This window comes from Lithobates pipiens, unplaced genomic scaffold, assembly GCF_037356315.1.
Source record: "Lithobates pipiens isolate NorthernLeopardFrog02 unplaced genomic scaffold, aLitPip1_a1.2 Scaffold_18, whole genome shotgun sequence".
Lineage (NCBI taxonomy): Eukaryota > Metazoa > Chordata > Amphibia > Anura > Ranidae > Lithobates > Lithobates pipiens.
Genome location: NW_027507758.1, coordinates 577738807 through 577758517, shown reverse-complemented (window position 1 = coordinate 577758517; position 19711 = coordinate 577738807). Strand labels below are relative to the sequence as shown.

At 42.4% G+C, this 19711-nt stretch overlaps 1 protein-coding gene across 3 annotated transcripts in view; it reads right to left on the bottom strand.

Annotated features, from left to right (window-relative positions):
- Positions 1–19418, bottom strand: part of LOC143989078 (NACHT, LRR and PYD domains-containing protein 3-like) — a 40457-nt gene extending 21039 nt beyond the window's left edge. The window contains exons 1-5 of one of the 3 annotated variants that reach the window (XM_077489090.1): positions 19190–19418; positions 17719–17786; positions 13653–13955; positions 10062–10100; positions 8077–9820 (exon numbers count right to left, since the gene is read on the bottom strand). In XM_077489090.1, coding sequence (XP_077345216.1) covers positions 8077–9820; positions 10062–10100; positions 13653–13955; positions 17719–17755 — 2123 coding nt within the window. In that variant the 5' untranslated portion in view covers positions 17756–17786; positions 19190–19418. Of the gene's footprint in view, positions 1–8076; positions 9821–10061; positions 10101–10563; positions 10644–13652; positions 13956–17718; positions 17787–19189 lie in introns of those variants that run through there. The other 2 variants (XM_077489089.1, XM_077489091.1) reach the window with 2 other exon arrangements.
- Positions 19419–19711: the final 293 nt, after the last annotated feature.

The following is a 19711-nucleotide window of genomic DNA, read 5'->3' as shown; positions in this document are numbered from 1 at the left end:
TATCGAACTGTTGTAACAATGAAAACGAAAATAAAGCATTTATTTATGTCGGATCTTTCGTTTTTCGGATTTTGTGCTTTCGTTATCGTTTGTCAAAACGAAAACGAAAATAGCTGAAATTCGGACGAAAATGCATTCGGACGAAAACGAATGCACATGTCTACCAGACATCTCTCCTCACCAATTGGAGCTGGACAGGGTGCACCAGGCCCTGACAGCTCCCAAGACCAGATGGACTACCGTGCAATGTGATGGTCAAACCACATTTTTATCGAATTAAGAAAAAAATTATGATGTAGACAAGACATCAAGGAGAAGTATCTATTTCAGGACACCCGTTCCAGATTTTTGCAGACATAGCCCAGAGGACAATTCAGAAGAGAAGAGCGCTGAAACCGCTACTTATCAATCATCACATCAAGTATCGATGGTTATTTCCATTCAGACTATCATTTACCTATAAGGGTAAACCCCATTCTTTCACCAACTTCCAGTCCGGCGAGGCGCTGCTCCAGGACCTGGGCCTACTCTCTATGGAACCAAAAGCTCCCAACAACCCCGTTGGCGAAGGTCAACCGATATCCCCCTTGTGGTCCCAACGAGGAAGACCCAGAGCCAGGAAATCTCCATCAGTCACTTGAACACTCATGAAGACACCATATCCAGATTAAGTCCTAGGGACTGTTCCTCCCACAAACGGACTTGGTCCGCCTTGAAGACTCAGATGCTCTTCCTTGACTGTTCCTGTAGCACTTTGATTTTGGAAAGGTTAATGTTAATGGCTCAATTTTCAGAGACAGCAGTTTCTCAGGAAGAAGATCTGTCCCCGACTACAGATCAGGCCTCACACCTGCTTGGGTTTTTTTTTGCTTGTTTTATTTTTTTTTCGAAACTTTTAAGAGTTTAATTTTTCTTGTATACCCCCCACTATCCAACGAAGCTTAAGGTCCGTGGGGTGGGTCCTGCCCGACCCTCCCAGTTGATGAATATGTGGGGCTGGAGGGGAATCGCATGCCACTTGCGGTGAACTTGTCACTACGATGAGAGTGTTGACAACTTCACAACAAAAAATGGGGGCTTGGCACAGCAGTCACACTGCGACACAGTGTACATGTTTATTTTGTTTGACGATATTGTTTACAGTTGACACCCCTGGAGTGACAAAGAATGCACAGTCTTATCTCTGTTTCTACATTTCTAACTCAATTTCTTTTCCTCCCTCTCAAATTTCTTTCCCTTTGGATGCACTCCCACGCCAGGTAAAGGTCCAAACAAAGGACCCTGAAGGCCCCCGAAAGGACCTCTTCAAGCTGCCACAATGTGAGTACAATCTGCCGAATAGTTATGACCAGTAGACTCCAACCAACCTACTCTATCGTAAGGCATAACATACAGGGCTTAAATTCTCTGGCCAAAAGAGCAAAGGCTTTTCAACAATACTACAAAATGGGGAAGGACATATTACTTTTACAGGAGACACACTTTTCATGGACCTCAGTCCCTAAATCCTTAAATGCCATATACCTGACAGTATACTTGTCCAACGGACCAGAAAAGAAACGGGGAGTAGCTATATGCATTGTCAAACAGGTCCCTTTTAGACCCACTAATGTAATAAAAGATAAAGAAGGCCGCTATATCATGGTAGCCGGGAAGATCAATGATAATGTAGTCACCTTTCTTTCCTACAATGTCCCCAATGTGGGCAAATTATCCTTATTCCACGAGATGCTAAAAGTAATAATGCCCCAAATAGTTGGTCATGTGGTGTTTGGGGGAGATAGCAACACCTCCCTGGATTGGATCCTGAATAGATCTACTCCGGGGAAGTCGATTCTGAAACATACCCCAAAACAAAGCTGTGAAATGGCACGTTTACTACATAGCTATGACCTTATTGATCTCTGGCGAGATGCTCACCCCACCACCAGGGACTACACGTTTTATTCTCAGGTAAATAAAACTTACTCGCTCATTGATCATTTGTTCACATTGTCCCCTCTGTTCCCGTACGTTTCGTTGACTAAAATAATCCCCATGGCATGGTCAGACCATTCCTCGGTTCAAGTTGTTCTAACAGGCTTATGGACTAAACCACGCTCGTCGGTTTGGTGACTAAACGAGTCCTTATTAAGCGACCCTATCATTGCTAAAGAAATAGAAACAACGTTACAACAAAATTTCCAGGACGACTCCTCTTCGGCCACCTCTCCTTCTATGATTTGGGCAGCCCATAAGGCCACCATACGTGGTAAATCAATACAACTAGCCTCTAGAGTCAAACGGGAATATGAACAAGCGATCCAACAGCAGGAGAAAGAGCTACTTAATCTCACACAGGAACAAAAAAAAAAAAAACACAGATAGGCTTTAGTAACCAGATCGACGCAGTAAGAATGGCCCTGAATTTGAACCTCACAACAAAAGCGGAAAAATACGTTAGATGGAATAGACACCGATATTATACATTGGGAGATAAACCTAACAAACTACTAGCAAGGAAACTCACTCCTAGACCCTTTAACCCAACACCCCCTAAATTGAGATTACAGAATGGCCATACTTCCCAAAATACCCACCTTATATTACAAGAATTCTTCGCATTCTACTCCAAGCTCTATGACTCCCCTAAAGACTTCAGTGTGCACGAGACGGAGACATTTTTGCAAGACATACCGCTCCCCACACTATCTAGAGACCATGCAGAGATGATGGAGGCAGAGTTTACAGCGAGCGAAATAGTGGCGGCTATTAAATCTATAAACCCGTCAAAATCTCCGGGCCTGGATGGCTTCTCAGGCCACTACTACCGCAAATACAGTGAAATTCTGGCTCCGCATCTTTGCTCTTTTTACAATGAACTGCGAAAAGTTTCTTCTATACCTCCACACGAGAATAGAGCTTTCATACACGTGATACCCAAGCCAAACAAAGACCACGGAGACTGCACGAATTACCGCTCCATTTCACTAATAAATGTTGACCTCAAATTATTGACAAAGATACTGGCCACACGCATGAACGCATTCTTATAAAAATATATACATCCAGATCAGACAGGGTTTGTTCCCAATAGACAATCGCCAGACCAGACCAGACGCATCATTGATATTATATCCGCACTAAATTCAGGCTGGGATGGGGTAGGACGGAGAAGTGCATTGCTGGTCTCTCTTGACCTACATAAAGTGTTCAACTCCCTATCCTGGGACTACCTGTTCTTTATTTTAGAAAAATACGTGTTTTGTTTAAGCTTCCTGACAAAGCTTAAAATGATATACAACACTCCCACAGCTAATCTAGTAGTTAAGGGCTGTCAGTCACCAAGCATAAATATACGCAAAGGAATCTGCCAGGTTTGCCCCCTGTCCCCATTATTGCTTATTAACACAAAAGGCCCAGGGTGAACAGACGAACACTGTATACGCCAAAATTAAGAGGAGGCCTGGGAATGCCGGATTTGCTTAAATATTACCACGTGGCACAAATATGACAACTGATTCGATTCCACACGCGACAACCCAGACCACTCTGGATGTCGTTGGAGTCCTCCCAATTCCCAGATAGTGAGATTAGCCACTTAATGTGGATGAAAGCAAAGGATAGACCGATAGTAATGTGCCCGACCTTATCCTTTTCTCTAAACTTATGGGATCGGCTGACAACTACTTATAAATTTAGATCCCAGCACACCCCTCTGGCCTCATTGTTTAATAATCCCTTGTTCGCCCCGGGTCTTCACCCCCAGGAATTCTCATGGTGGACTAACAAGGGTTTGCTGCGAATAGCTGACCTCTGCAATCACAAAGGGGCTTTGTCACGATCAAACCTACAAGAAAAATACCAGCTTCCAAGTTCAGAATTCTTTCGCTACACCCAGATAGCGCATTTCCTGGTGACACTGAGCCGCACATCTGACCTCACTACATTCACCTCAATGGAAAATCTTTGTAAGATGTTTGACAAATACACTGGCCATATATCTCAGATTTATAGCGTTTTATCCTCAGCCTCTCAAAAGTTACTTTATATGTATAAATGGGAGCAAGATATAGACAACAACTTAGAAATAGAGGAGTGGATCAAAATAATACAGTACGCATCTAAATCTTTTATCAACACCTCTCTGATAGAGGCAAATTATAAGGTGCTGATGATGTGGTATATGGTTCCAGCATGAATACCAACCTTTGTTTCGGGGGCATCCCCGTGGTGCTTTAGAGGCTGTAACGCAGACGGCACCATGTATCATACTTGATGGACGTGTCCAAAAGTGAGACGGTTCTGGATATGCACGTATAACTTTATATACTCTTTTAACCAAGTGAACCTTCGTAAATAATCTCTGCACGCACTGCTGGGACGCCACGTGGAGAAGGCGTCAAAACCAATGCAAAAAGGTATAGCTTTTATATTTGTGGCAGCAAGGATATCCTTAGCCAAATCATGGAGGTCACCTACGATCCCTTTTTACCTATTGAAAACAAAACTTTCCTTGATAATGGTGAATGAACACCTATCGGAAATTTTAAACTATAAGGTTGCTTGGTTTAACAAAGTATCGGAGCCATGGATGTAGAACCTCACAACTACATAATGGGTTAACCTGGCACTAGAGGACTTTCCTCCGGAGCTGGAGTGCATCCCTCCCTCTACCGTGTATTTTCTGTTCTTCTTACTGATTTTACTATCACTACTTCTCTTTTTTTCTTTCTTTCCGATTGCTCCTGACACTATGTGTTTTTTCCTTGTACCAATTATGACCCTGGAGCCTAAGTAGAAGGTCAGTTAATGGGGCGCAAGTTTGATGTAGTTTTGACCCTAATAGTGAAAGAGACAAAATACAGTCACTCGTATATTGTGCTTTAATAACTACCTTCAATGTTTTGTACATGTATAATACGTTTTTCATTAACAATGACAAATACTGAATTTGTATTTCTATTTGAAAATTTGAATAAAAACACTGGAAACAAAATGAAAAGTGGAATAACCACTACACGGCAAATGGTGATTCTGCTTGTCTATAGCTTCTATTTATACATACTTCTCAACACAGCCATCTAGTGGATTTAAAAAAGAATGTATTTTAGTACAGATTAATGGGGAAAAGAAATCTCTCACTCTCACCATCTTACTCATTCTATATTTCTACCACTTACAGTATCTCACAAAAGTGAGTACACCCTTCACATTTTTGTAAATATTTTATTATATCTTTTCACGTGACAACACTGAAGAAATTGCACTTTGCTGCAATGTAAAGTAGTGAGTGTACAGCTTGTATAACAGTGTACATTTTCTGCCCCCTCATAATAACTCAACACACAGCCATTAATGTCTAATGTCTTTGGCAACAAAAGTGAGTACACCCCCTAAGTGAAAATGTCCAAATTGGGCCCAATTAGCCACCCCCCCGTTGTTATGTGACTTGTTAGTGTTACAAGGTTTCAGATGTAAACGGGTTGCAGGTGTGTTAAATTTGTTGTTATCACTCTCACTCTCTCATACTGGTCACTGGAAGTTTAACATGGCACCTCATGGGAAAGAACTCTCTGAAGATCTGAAACAAAAATTGTTGCTCTACATATTGAAGATTGCCAAGACTCTGAAACGGAGCTGCAGCATGGTGGCAAAGACCATACAGTGGTTTAACAGGACAGGTTTCACGCAGAACAGACCTCGTCATGGTCAACCAAAGAAGTTGAGTGCACGTGCTCAGCGTCATATTCAGAGGTTGTCATTGGGAAATAGGCGTATGAGTTCTGCCAGCATAGTGGCATAGGTTGAAGGGGTGGGAGGTCCGCCTGTCAGTGCTCAGACCATGCATCACACACTGCATCAAATTGGTCTGCATGGCTATTGTCCCAGAAGAAAGCCTCTTCTAAAGATGTCTTCAGCAAAAAGTTTGCTGAAGACAAGCAGACTAAGAATATGGATTACTGGAACCCTGTCCTGTGGTCTGATGAGACCAAGATTAAATTATTTGGTTCAGATGGTGTCAGGCGTTCGTGCCGGCAACCAGGTGAGGAGTACAAAGACAAGTGTGTCTTGCCTAGTCAAACATGGTGGATGGAGTGTCATGGTCTGGGGCTGCATGAGTGCTGCCGGCACTGAGGAGCTACAGTTCATTGAGGGAACCATGAATGCCAATGTGTACTGTGACATACTGAAGCAGAGCTTAATCCCCTCCCTTCAGTGACTGGGCCGCAGGGCAGTATTCCAACAATGACCCCAAACACACCTCTAAGATGACCACTCTCTTGCTAAAGAGGGTAAAGGTGATGGACTGGGCAGGCATGTCTCCAGACCTAAACCCTATTGAGCATCTGCGGGGCATCCTCAAATGAAAGGTGAAGGTGTGCAAGGTCTCTAACATCCACCAACTCCATAATGTCATCGTGGAGGAGTGGAAGAGGACTCCAGTGGCAACCTGTGAAGTTCTGGTGAACTCCATTCCCAAGAGTGTTAAGGCAGTGCAGGAAAACAATGGTGGCCACACAAAATATTGACACTTTTAGACATTTTCACTGTGTTATTCTGAGGGGACAGAAAATTGAAACTGTTATACAAGCTGTACACTCACTACTTTACATTGTATCAAAGTGGCATTTCTTCAGTGTTGTCACATGAAAAGATATAATAAAATATTTACAAAAATGTGAGGGGTGTAGTCACTTTTGTGAATACTGTATATCACCTTCTAAATTTCTCTATTGTAAAAATAATTCCTATGAGTCACCTTTTAAAGGTTTACACACATCTATTACCAAATCACTATATAGATAATTTGCAGACGCTATCAAGAACCATTCTCTCACCAAAGGTAGATAGGTAGTAGTTGTCTACTGCAGTACAAACAGAGCCACTAAGAGGAGAAGAGTTCAATGACAAATTCATAGCTCCAAACTCTTTCAAGGGACTGTCCCTGATTTGGAACAAAGTCTTCTTATAAGTAAAAAACACAAATTAAACAAATCTAAATTAATAAGTCCTAAACATTCTTATGCCATGTACACACGATCAGACTATTCGGCGGACTGTCCGAACGAGTGGACCTGCGCACACAAGTGATTTTTCCGGCGGACCGCCGGATTATCTGCCACACTTTTGAAATGAACGGACTTGCCCAGACACACGGAGGAAAGTCAGTTAATTTTGAGCACGGCTCCAGGTAGCCGGGACCAGCGAATGAAGCGCCGCTGGCCCCGTCACCTGGTATGGACTTAAAGGGGAAGCCCTACGCCGAAAAAACGGCGCGGGGGTCCCCCCTAGGTCCATATCAGACCCTTATCTGAGCACGCTACCCGGCCGGCCAGGAAAGGGGGTGGGGACAAGCAAGCGGCCCCCCTCCTGAGGCATTCCCCTTTAAGTCCATACCAGGTGATGGTGCCAGCGACGCCTCATTCGCTGGTCCCGGCTACCTGGAGCCACGCTCAAAATGAACAGACTTTTCTCCGTGTGGGAAAAGTCTGTTCATTTCAAAAGTACGGCGGACTAGCACACACGGTCTTATTGTCCGGCGGACATATTTTGGTGCAAAACTACTTTCTTAGTCCGCCAGACTTTTGGGTAAAAAAAGTCCGCCGGAGCCCACACACGAGTCGGCCGGACTTTTCCACCGGATTGTTTGATCGTGTGTACGAAGCATTAGGCGTCGTCCCTAGGTTTCCTGGTGCTTGGGAAGATGCATTATAATTTATGGATGGTCGCTCAGGCAGAGGCCTAGACAGGACAGGTAGGGGTTGTTTGTATTAGTCGTGTCTCTCAGTGCTTTAAAATGTGAGGGCCAATGTTGAATGTATCATCTCTGCTGTTTTGCTTTATATGCTCTATATTACTATTCTTAAGACCTTTGCTTCTTTGAGCACTGTGTTTATTTTTATTTGTTTATTTTTATAGCCAATATTGGTATTATATCAGTATAATTAATGTTATCAGAGCTTTGATAGACTAATTATAGGAACAGGCAAGGTAATACATATTTATAATTTAAGCAGGGGGAAGCCAAACCTCCCCTATGTATTTCACTGCCTATTCTATGAATTCAGCTAGGATATCCTCATACTCACTTACCTGACCTCTTGACACTGGTGTAGTAATGGAGATAGATTTTTCTGGCACTCCTTATCCACAGTGAGCGATCCAAAATATAAAGACTGAAAACATTCACTCTTCAAAGTCTTCAAACAATAGCTCAGCTGCTTGGAATAATTAGTATTCATCCACAAGTGACCAGTACGTGAGCCATGTAGCAATAAACTTGATTTAGACATGACGCTTCTAATGATGTCATCATCCTGAGTCTCATAAAGACAGAAGATAACATAAGTAGGGAAAACCTTCTTAATGTCCTTCACAGTCCATTCTTTTATTGCAGATCTTGCTCGCAGTGAGATGTTGATGCCTGTGCTCTCTGAGAATGTCATAACCTGCTTTTCATTTAAGAGACCAAACAGGAATTGTACTGCTAAAGCTAAATGTGGGTAACCTGAACTAAAGCCATCTAGTGATTTCCCCTTACAAATCTCTGGAAGAAAAGTGCCTTTTGTCAATCCAAAACCATCATCCAGCACATAAAATAGAGCAGCAAGGAACTCCTGTACACTCAGATGGATGAAGCTGTAGCAAGTCGTTGTGCGGACTTCCCAGTCAAAGATGTTCTCATTCAGAAATACAGACTCCACCTCAGACAGAGAAAGTCCATGTCTTTCTAGATCTTTGTTCTCAAATAAGATCTGTTGGTTCAAAATGCCCTCATTGGCAAGAGCACACAGCTTCTTCAGACAGGTGTGTGTGGTATGAGGCTTCCTGTGTACAGACTTGTCCTTCTTGCTGTGATGGGTTATTAAAACCTCCAGGTAGAGAAGGTAAATTGAAGTCATTGTTTTAAATTGAATTAAACCCAAATCTTTTTTTATTTCTTGTTTCATTACAGTGCATGCAATCCAGCATATGATGGGGACAGCACACATAGTGTACAAAACTTCATTGTCTTTTATTATACTGAGAACCTTGTCTGCATCTTCTTTATTTCCAAAGAATTTATGGACATATTCCTCTCGATCTTCCCTTGTAAATCCCTGGATTTCCACGTTGCGAGAATCATCAATGAATGTGTCAAGTTTATTTATAGCCAGTGACCTTGTAGTGATGATCAAAGAAGATTGTTGGAGAATCTGTTTCCTGAGCAGTCTTTGAAGAATTATTTCTTTGTGGGTTTCCTCAAAAACATCATAACAAACCTCCGATTCTTCCCCCACAGTCCACCTCAGTTCATCGAACCCATCAACTATGAAGAGAAGTTTTCTATGACTTTCAGGATCCTTCAGAATAGACACCAGGTCCTCTGAACACTGTAGTCTGCAGGTTCTGGATAAAAGTTCCACAAGACTTATTTTTCTATTGATGGTGTTGATTTCTCTACAGCTTAAATAAAACACAAAGTCAAACTTGTCTTGGTAGAGATTTCCAAAGGCCCAGTCCAGCATGATCTTCTTGGAGGTCATTGTTTTTCCAATCCCGGCAGGTCCTTGTAACACCACAATGTTGGGGATACAACCATCTTCATCGGGGTCAAAAAGGGCCTGGATTGTGGTTGGTGAGTATTCATCAGAAGGTCTTTTCTCCATGACCTGTAGATGTCTTCTGCCTGTACTCCTTATTTCTTGTTCTTTTTCTTTTTTATTTGGGGATCCATTTCTCATGAATAACTTGGTGTATCTTTTCCGTAGATTAATAGCCTCTCCCATACGTGAATTATATTCTTTATTCCTCTGAAGTTTCCCCTTCACAGACTCTTTGTATTCTTTTGATAATTCTTTATGAGAGAAACAAGAATATTTTATTTTTCATGCACACACAAAATAATATGTACAAGACAGAGATGTAAATATTGTATTCTAACCATGAACCCTGAAAGGTCACCATGAAAGAAAATATTCCATGAAATACATGGATATTGTAGAAGCATCCAAACTATATACACATCATATAAGTTGAAAGAGAACAAAATGATCATCCAGAAGAGTTTTCATATCAAACATAGATTTCCTACTCGCCTGATAATTTGTTGTTCTGTGTCATATTCTTCATTTTAGCTAAAAAATAAATAAATAAATAGGTAACTGTTTAGTTCTGACAAAACTTTGAAATGTGTAAATTAATAACAAAAATAGATATGAGTGTAGCAGATACTCCCAGACACCATAATCCCAACAACCCTATGAAGATTGAAGATTTATACAAAATGTTGTAAAATCCTATTTACCCCTACAGGTGATGGGTAGGGTCTTTGTCTTCTGAAAAAAACAGTGTTGGGCTGTCAGGAAAACTTTGAATTCAATATATTGTGTATAACAAACAAATCAAAAAATAATAATAAAGTCCTATGAATAAAATAGGAACAAAATATTAAAGTCCACCAGAAGTGAGCTGCCATCTATATAAAGGAAGGCCAGTTGATGTGGTTTATCTGAATATTGCAAAGGCATTTGATATCGTTCCCTACAAATGTTTACTGTATAAACTAAGGTCTCTTGGCATGGACCAAAGGGTGATTACCTGGATTGAAAACTGGCTACAGTAGCAGGTCTAAAGGGTGGTGATAAATGGGGAGTACTTAAAATGGTCTGGTGTGGTAAGTGGGGTCCCTCAAGGATCTGTCCTGGGACCAATTCTGTTTAATATATTCATAAACGATATAAAGATTGGGATAAACAGCTCAACCTCAATATTTGTGTATGATACAAAGTTAAGCAGACCAATAACGTCTGCACAGGATGTGGAAACCTTACAAGACCTAAATAAAATAATGGGGTGGGCAACTACCTGGTAAAGGAGGTTTAACCCCTCTGACAGTATTCCCGAGTCTGGCTCGGGGTGGAATTTTTATGCCAAAAGCGGTAACCCCGAGCCAGACTCGGGACCGCATCGCTGGATCCAGCGATGTCCCCCTGCTGTACGAGCGGCTCGTCCTCCGCTCGATTCATCACATCGCCGATCTCCTTTCCCTGCGAGCGTTGCGACGCACGGGGACGGAGATCGGCGCCAAATTCAAAAGGTGAAACACACACATTACATACAGTATAATGTAATCTTACAGATTACATTGCTGTATGTAATAATTTCACATCCCCTTTGTCCCTAGTGGTCTGCCCAGTGTCCTGCATGCAGTTTTATATAATAAAAACTGTTCTTTATGCCAGGAAACTGGAGATTGTCCATAGCAACCAAAACTGTCCCTTTACATCAAAAATGGTTTTAGACCAGCTAGAAAACAGTGATAATAAATTATAATCACTCGCAGAATTGAGAGATAATGATTTGTGGGGAGATCCGTCATCAAATATTGAAAAGTAATGACAGTGACAATTCTGCAACTGAGCAAATTTCAGTGTTTTTGATTTGATTACATTATTGAATAATTTTTATTATTGTTATATTATTATTGGGTACAATTATTTATAATTATTTATTATATTATAATTTATGATTTCATTTTTCAAACTTTATCATACCCGGGATGTCTGCTAGACTCTGATTTGGACAGATTTAAGTGAGTTATTGCTAAGAATTACAGGACTACAATATAAAACGCCAAATTTTCATGCAAAATTATTGTACCGCTTTTAGCAGCTAATATCCAAAATAACCATACCGCCAGGGAGGTTAATGGTGAAAAATGTAAAGTAAGGCATTTGGGTGCTAAAAATATGAAGTCAAGTTACTCGCTAGGGGGAGAACCTCTGGGGGAATCTAGGATGGAAAAGGACCTGGAAGTCCTAGTAGATGATAGGCTCAACAATGGCATGCAATGCCAAGCTACTGCAAGCAAAGCCAACAGAATATTGACATGCATTAAAGAGAGGATTCACTCCAGAGATAAAATGATAATTCTCCCACTCTACAAGACTATGATCTGGCCATATCTTGAGTATGCTGTCCAGTTCTGGGCACCAGTCCTCAGGAGGGATGTGCTGGAACTGGAGAGAGTCCAGAGAAGGGCAACAAAGCTAATAAAGAGACTAGAGCAGTGATGGCGAACCTTGGCACCCCAGATGTTTTGGAACTACATTTCCCATGATGCTCAACTACAATGCAGAGTGCATGAGCATCATGGGAAATGTAGTTCCAAAACATCTGGGGTGCCAAGGTTCAGCATCACTGGACTAGAGGATCTCAGCTATGGGAAAAGACTACAAGCATTGAACTTATTCTCTCTGGAGAGGAGACACTTGAGAGAGATATGATAGCGATGTACAAATAACGTACTGGTGACCCTAGCATAGGGAATTTTTTGTTAATGTGAAACGGAATTTAAAAAGGCATGTGGTAATTCACTGAAATTGGGAGAGAAGCGGTTTTACCTTAAATTGCTTAGAGGGTTCTTTACTGTTAGAGCAGTGAGGATGTGGATTTCTCTTCCACAAGCAGTAGTATCAGCAGGGAGCCTCGATAGTTTCAAAAAACTATTAGATGGGCACCTTAACAACCACAACATACAGGGGTATACATTGTGCTTTTGACATAAACACAAGTGCACACACACACCTACACAGATTGAACTGGATGGACTGGTGTCTTTTTTCAACCTTAGCAACTATTTAACTGTATGTAACTATGCATGCAGCTGCTGTGGACCAACCACCAAGTGATTATAATACTTCTTATCAAAACTTTAGGTGCCATTTATAGGAAAGCGTTTTTTCATACTTTTTGCAGAAACGCAGGACATTTTTTAACATGGGTTCCTATGGAACACATTTTCATTAATGTATTTTTGTGCCTCTGTGTTTTTGAAAGGGGTCAGGGGCTTTTTTAAATGCAAAACAAGACTTTTTTGCTGTTTTTGGTTCAATAGACTTTAATGGAGGAGATGCAGAAATGCATGTAGTGCGTTTTTAAAATGATTTTGCTGCAATTTGTGCACCTTGTGTTTTTAAAACTTCTCAACAACACATTTTTCAAAAGAAAAAAAAAAGCATAAAAAAACGCAAATTACAGCAAAATTGCAGTAAAAAAAAACATGGAAAGCACAGAAAAAAGCACTGAAGAAACGCTCAAAAGCCACATGCATAGATGTGAATTAAGCCTGAGGCTCCATTCCCAACATGGTGCTGCGATTCTAGCAGCGATTCCAAATCGCCGCAAAAACATGGGACACGCTTACAATCCTTGTTACTTTCAATGGCACCCAAATCGCAGCACAATTCCAAATTGCCGCAAAACATGGCACACGCTTGCAATCCTTGTTACTTTCAATGGCATCCAAATCGCAGCACAATTTTTTTCTGCAATTTTTGGTGACAGTCGCGGCAAAATAAATATGTTTTTTACATGTAGGAGAGGAATACCAGAATCACACCCAGACTGGAAGTGGTTAAAAGATGACAGATCCTGCATAGATGGATGGATGGCACCAGCTCTCTCTCTCTCACACCTCAGCAAGCCTCAAGCCTCACTTTCTCATGAATGGCATGCCCCAAAAGTCTCTGTTGTCCCATGGAAGACATCCCATCAAACAAATGTAGGGCAGAGTTTAGTGGTGATGTTATTATGCCCGTCCAGAGAGTCGGCAGTCCTGCGCAATATGCTCACACAGATATTTATCAGGAATTGTTAGGAAATGGTCATTATAAACAAGAACTCACCATTTTGTGCTCTTCTCTCCTGGAGGTCTTTTGCAGGTCCTATCAAATCAGTCAGTGTAAAGACTTTAATCATGACATCCAGAGCCCCTTCTTCTCCATATGTGCTTATCAGGACATCCTTGGTGGTGATCCAGTCCGCATTTTCTAATCTTCCTCTGGGAATGGGAAGTTTATTTCCAAAGGGAAAATCAGACAATTTGTTCTTAAATTTCTTGAAGTCACATCCTTTGAGATCCTCCAGAGAATATATCATAAGATCTCCTGGGGTTTGTGTGCCCTTTCCCAGAACACTTGGATCCAACCCTGCAGAGAGGACATTCAGTAACCATAAACATTAATCCTGATTGGACAGTTTCTAATGCATGACAGAATATATGTCTGTACTGTGAGCTGGTTTCCTCTGATGCAGCCGGCGTGACAGACCAAACTGGTCAGGTTTCCATCCTTATTTCCCCTTCATTTTCAACTTTTAGGGTGGCTCTCCCAGAGATACATGGATTAGACCAAGTATATTCTACACCAGTGGCGGCCCGTCCATAGGGGGTGCCTGGGCGCCGCATCCCCCCCCCCCCCTCCAGGCAGCCACAAAAAAATAAATAAAAAATATATATATTTTTATTACTGGCCCTTTAAAAAAAAATACAAAAAAAGTTCCTTAAGTGCACTGTGTTCGGACGCCAGACACAGTCTGACGCCGGATACAGTGCCCTTATGGGAAGCGCCACGTCTATGCAATCACGAGATTGCAGACGTGGCGCTGCATTTGCGGGCGTTTTCTGAAGCGCTGAGTAGCATCCGCCCAGCCATAGTAACATATACTACTTCGGTGCTTCAGATTTGATTGACATCTGACCTCAGTTAGATGTCACTTCTGGTCTCTCTCTCCCATTGTTCCCGGGAGAGGAACCAGGAAGTATGCTGCTCCATCAGCGCTGCCAGTAGAAGGAGACACAGCTGGAGAGGACAACAGCAAGGTAAGTACACAGGCTGCACTTGGGGTGGGGCACAGGCAGGCTGCATTTGGGGGGGCACAGGCTGCATTTAATGGGACGCAGGCAGGCTGCATTGGGGGGGACACAGGCTGCATTTGGGGGGCACAGGCTGCATTTAATGGGACACAGGCCGGCTGCATTGGGGGGCACAGGCTGCATTTTGGGGGGGCACAGGCTGCATTTAATGGGACAAAGCCAACTGCATTGGGGGGGGCGGGACGACACAGGCTGCATTTAATGCGACACAGGCAGGCTGCATTTGGGGGGGGCACAGGCTGCATTTAATGGGACACAGGCAGGCTGCATTGGGGGGGCACAGGTCGCATTTGGTGGGGCACAGGCTGCATTTAATAGGACAAAGCCAGCTGCATTGGGGACGACGACACAGGCTGCATTTAATGGGACACAGGCAGGCTGCATTTGGGGGGGGGGGGTACAGGCTGCATTCAATGGGACACAGGCAGGCTGCATTGGGGGGGGGGAGGCACAGGCTGCATTTAATGGGACACAGGCAGGCTGCATTTGGGGGGGGTGGGCACAGGCTGCATTTAATGGGACACAGGCAGGCTGCATTTGGGGGGTGGGCACAGGCTGCATTTAATGGGACACAGGCAGGCTTTAATTGGGGAGGGCACAGGCTGCATTTAATGGGACACAAGCAGGCTGCATTTGGGGGGGGGGGCACAGGCTGCATTTAATGGGACACAGGCAGGCTGCATTTGGGGGGGCACAGGCTGCATTTAATGGGACACAGGCAGGCTGCATTTGGGGGGGCACATGCTGCATTTAATGGGACACAGGCAGGCGGCATTTGGGGAGGGGCACACGCTGCATTTAATGGGACACAGGCAGGCTGCATTTGGGGGGGACACAGGCTGAATTTGGGGGGGCACAGGCTGCATTTGGGGGGGCACAGGCTGCATTTAATGGGACACAGGCAGGCTGCATTTATGGGGGACAACACAGGCTGCATTTGGGGGGGACATAGGCTGCATTTGGGGGGGCAGAGGCTGCATTTAATGGGACACAGGCAGGCTGCATTTGGGGGGGCAGAGGCTGCATTGGGGGGCAGAGGCTGTATTTGGGGGGGGGGCAGAGGCTGCATTTGATGTGACAGAGGTTGCATGTAAGGAGGGACTCCGCTGGGGGCACATGATGTAAGGACGGACTCTGCTGGGGATGCCTGATGGCATCTGGTTGTAGATGACATGGCTAGTGACACGCTCAGGGCTCCCACTGATTCTGCATTATGGTGAGTTGAATGATTTAATTTTAGATTACAATGTAATAATAGAAATAATGCGCTTCACTCATCCTGACACCACAACAACCATAGTGCCGGGATGATTGAAGTGCTAACACCAGGTGTTTGGGGTATCTTTATCTGCTGATTGTTAAACTTTCTGCAATACACATTTCTATTGTTGTGTAGGATCTGGGCCTGCTGTCCCTTCATTCCTCTCGTCCCTCTCCCTCCATCCCTCGTTCATCTCAGACGCTAGCCACACCACCTTAGAGTCACGCCCACTATTTCGCTCAAACCACACCCATTTTCGCCAAGTGGGAGGGATCAAAAAGGAAGGGCGGGGTCTGGCGCCCCCCCGTCCTAAAACTTTACCAGCCGCCACTGTTCTACACATATGACACTAAGGACCTGAGATACTATTGGGTGGACTGGACCTCCCATGATCAAAGTGGATGTTTAAGTATCTTCTTACTCTGCTGGGACTATTAGTGCAAGTGACTTCCATATGCAAGCTTGTGTCTCCCTCTCTGGGAAACTACAAGTTCTACAGTTTTGAAGTTTTGCATGATTCTTGTAAATATATCCTTGCTAGGAGGATTTAGAGAGTTCTTACTTTGGAGTCTTCCAGCCTTATTTACCTGTATATGACACAGAGCTTTTGGGACTAATAAGAGGTATGAGTGAGGCCTCTATTTGGGACTGGCTTGTTATCTCAATGAGAGTCCAATGCACAGGTCTTCTATGAGTGGTCTGTTCCCTGCTTAACTACAGTTTGGAATCACACATATTGCACAAGTTAAAACCATGTGCAATGTTATTATAGATTATGTGCTTGTTTTGGGCGTCACACCTAATTAGAATCATTTTGAGTAATACACCTAATTAGACACCTAATTAGAATCTATAATATATTCCTATGATGTGTACTGTAACCTGTAATTTTTTTTTACAGCTGCTGGTTTTTATAATTGCCCAATTATGAGTTTATCTTGGTATTTAGTATTTATGTTGTATTTGAATATTTTGATAATAAAACTGATTTTATACATGTTGAGCTGATGTTTTTGTCAATGCTATAAAGATCATATAGAAGGGCAAGGAAATTATCCCTCAATATGTATTATGTACATTATCCTAAGGAGGGATTGGCTTCCCTGTGATAATCCCCAAATATGGGTGTAACATGTTATGAAAGGTGAACTTATTCTTTAAGGAAATGCTGTATTGTGGCCAATAAATAAAGTTGATGATCATAAGAAATGAACCTATTAGACATATTATGGCGATTATTCACGACAGCTTTGCAAATGCTGACGCAAAAGCAAATTTTCCATATATATACCTTCTAATATAATGTATATATAGAAATGACCATTTTCAAATATCATGTTTAGTGATCATTTCATAAAAAAATTGAAATCCTTAAAAAAAAAATTACAGAGGAGTCTGATCACTGTAAGCTAACAACTATGATTAAACCCAAATTTCCTAGCAGTATGTGTCATGTAACATGGGCCTGTGTTCTCTTTAGGATTATTGACAAAGGATTGCCTCAACCACCTCACAAATCATCCAATTTGGGGGTAATCCAGTCATTATGAATGACTGGACCATCTTAGTAGATCATTTCCATCCATGCTAAATAAAATATGAAGACACAATGTGATGGTGGAGTTTATGAATGCTCCTGAAGTCTTCTAATGGGTGGACTGACCAGATGTCTATAGGACATCTTACGTATCCATATTCTGTACATTTCGTGTAATCTAATTCCAATCTCTGGAGATGTGAGATGGAGGAAAACATTGGAAAGTATCATAAATCATACCTTGTAAGGAAGAGGATGAGGAGAGAGAGGTCGCCATGTCATCTGGAGATGACCCAAGATGGCATCACCTGGAAGGAGCACAAACAATGGTATATGAAAAAAAAAAACAAACAAACAATGGTAACCTTATTTGTAGTGTGATAAATTAAATCAATAAGGAGGATTGTGTTCCCTTAAGTGAATAACAATTGGCTTCTTGGTTCTACATTTAAAGGAGATCAAAACTGGATGAACTTCTGTCATTTACAACCCATAACTATGGAGGTAAATCCGTACCTTCATCCCATCATTCATATAATTGGTGTATCATTTTACCCTGTTTAGGGTCACAATTTATGTGCTTTTTTATTGCCACCTCCACAAATCTGTGCCATTTATAGCCAAGACTCACACTAACCAGCACTAAAGTCTCAGCAAGTAATGCTGCATACTCACGAGCGAACTTTTCGACGGGCTAGGTCCGACGAAGGAATCTGCCGGACAATTCAATCGTGTGTGGGCTTCATTGGACCTTTGCTGTCGAAAAATCTGACGGACTTTATATTTAAAACATGTTTCAAATCTTTCTGACAGACTCGAGTCTGGTCGAAAAATCTGTTCGTCTATATGCTAGTCCTGATGGACAAAACCGATGCTAGGGCAGCTATTGGATATGAACTTCCTTATTCTAGTCCAGTGGTACATCATCACATTCGAATCTGTTGGATTTTAGTGTGCTTGTGTGTGGCAAAGTCAGTTCACTCGGAAAGTCCATCGGAACTCTGCCGAAAATCCGTTGGGAAGACCGCCGGACCTAGTCCGTCGAAAAGTCCACTTGTGTGTACACGGCATAAGATGTCTACCAGATAGGTCATGTGATAATTCAAGTTGGGGAGTTTGCTAGGGGAAGGATGTAATGGTTAAGGAACAGATATGGTAAGGGTGTTAAGTATAAAGTTGTCTTTTCTATTTTATTCCCAACATTTTCTATAGAGTACACATATTCATATGGACACACACATCCCTTCCATTCTAAATCATGTCCCACCAGTAATTGTGTTAAAGTTTGGATAGAATATGCAAGGGTACTCAGGAACCTGCAGTTGGACACTCAGGTGACATTAGGGGAGGGATACTGGGACTTGTAGTTCCCTCGTAGCTGAACACACAGGGGATATCAGGAGAGGGATGATGTGGCTTGTAATTTCCCCATGATATCCATGGATAGGTGGTGGGACTTCTAATTCCCCCATGAGATCATCAGTGGAGGGATGTTGGACACAGGGATATATAGAAAGGTACAGACTCTGCTCTCTATACAGTATGCATAATCTATTTATACACTATCTATACGGAGCCTACACAATATACAGACTTCTGGTCAATTTGTAATTACAGTGCTGTGAGCATTGAGTGGATTTCTCATTGCCTGCCAGAATATAAAACTTCACTTTGTTTAGAGCAATCAGAAGAATGATTGGTCGGGTCTCACCTTGTTAGATCTGCCCATACATCCTCCAATCAGGTTGTTCGCACTTCCCATCAACGGAAAGACCTGAAAAGTTTTTTAGAGATGAAGAGTCCAAATGCAGGAGACTTCTGGAAGATAAAACTAGACACATGGGACTGGGTGCCTCCAACATCTTTTCCCATGAGAAGATGGGATGTTTGTGAGTGAACAAATAATGAATCTGCACTTTTTTTGCAAATTATGATGTTTCTGACTCAAAAGGAGGAAGAGGGGAGGAGGGGGTTTTTTATACTTCCTCTATCGGATTCTGCTCTTCTCACTTCTTACACAACACTGCACTGGCAGGGCCCAACTTCCTCTTTGTATATAGAGAGCAGAACAAGTCTAATCCTTCCTTAACCACTTGCTTACTGGGCACTTAAACCCCCCTCAGTCCCAGACCAATTTTCAGCTTTCAGCGCTGATGCACTTTGAATGACAATTGCGCGGGCATACAACACTGTACCCAAATGAAATTTTTATCATTTTTTTCCCACAAATAGA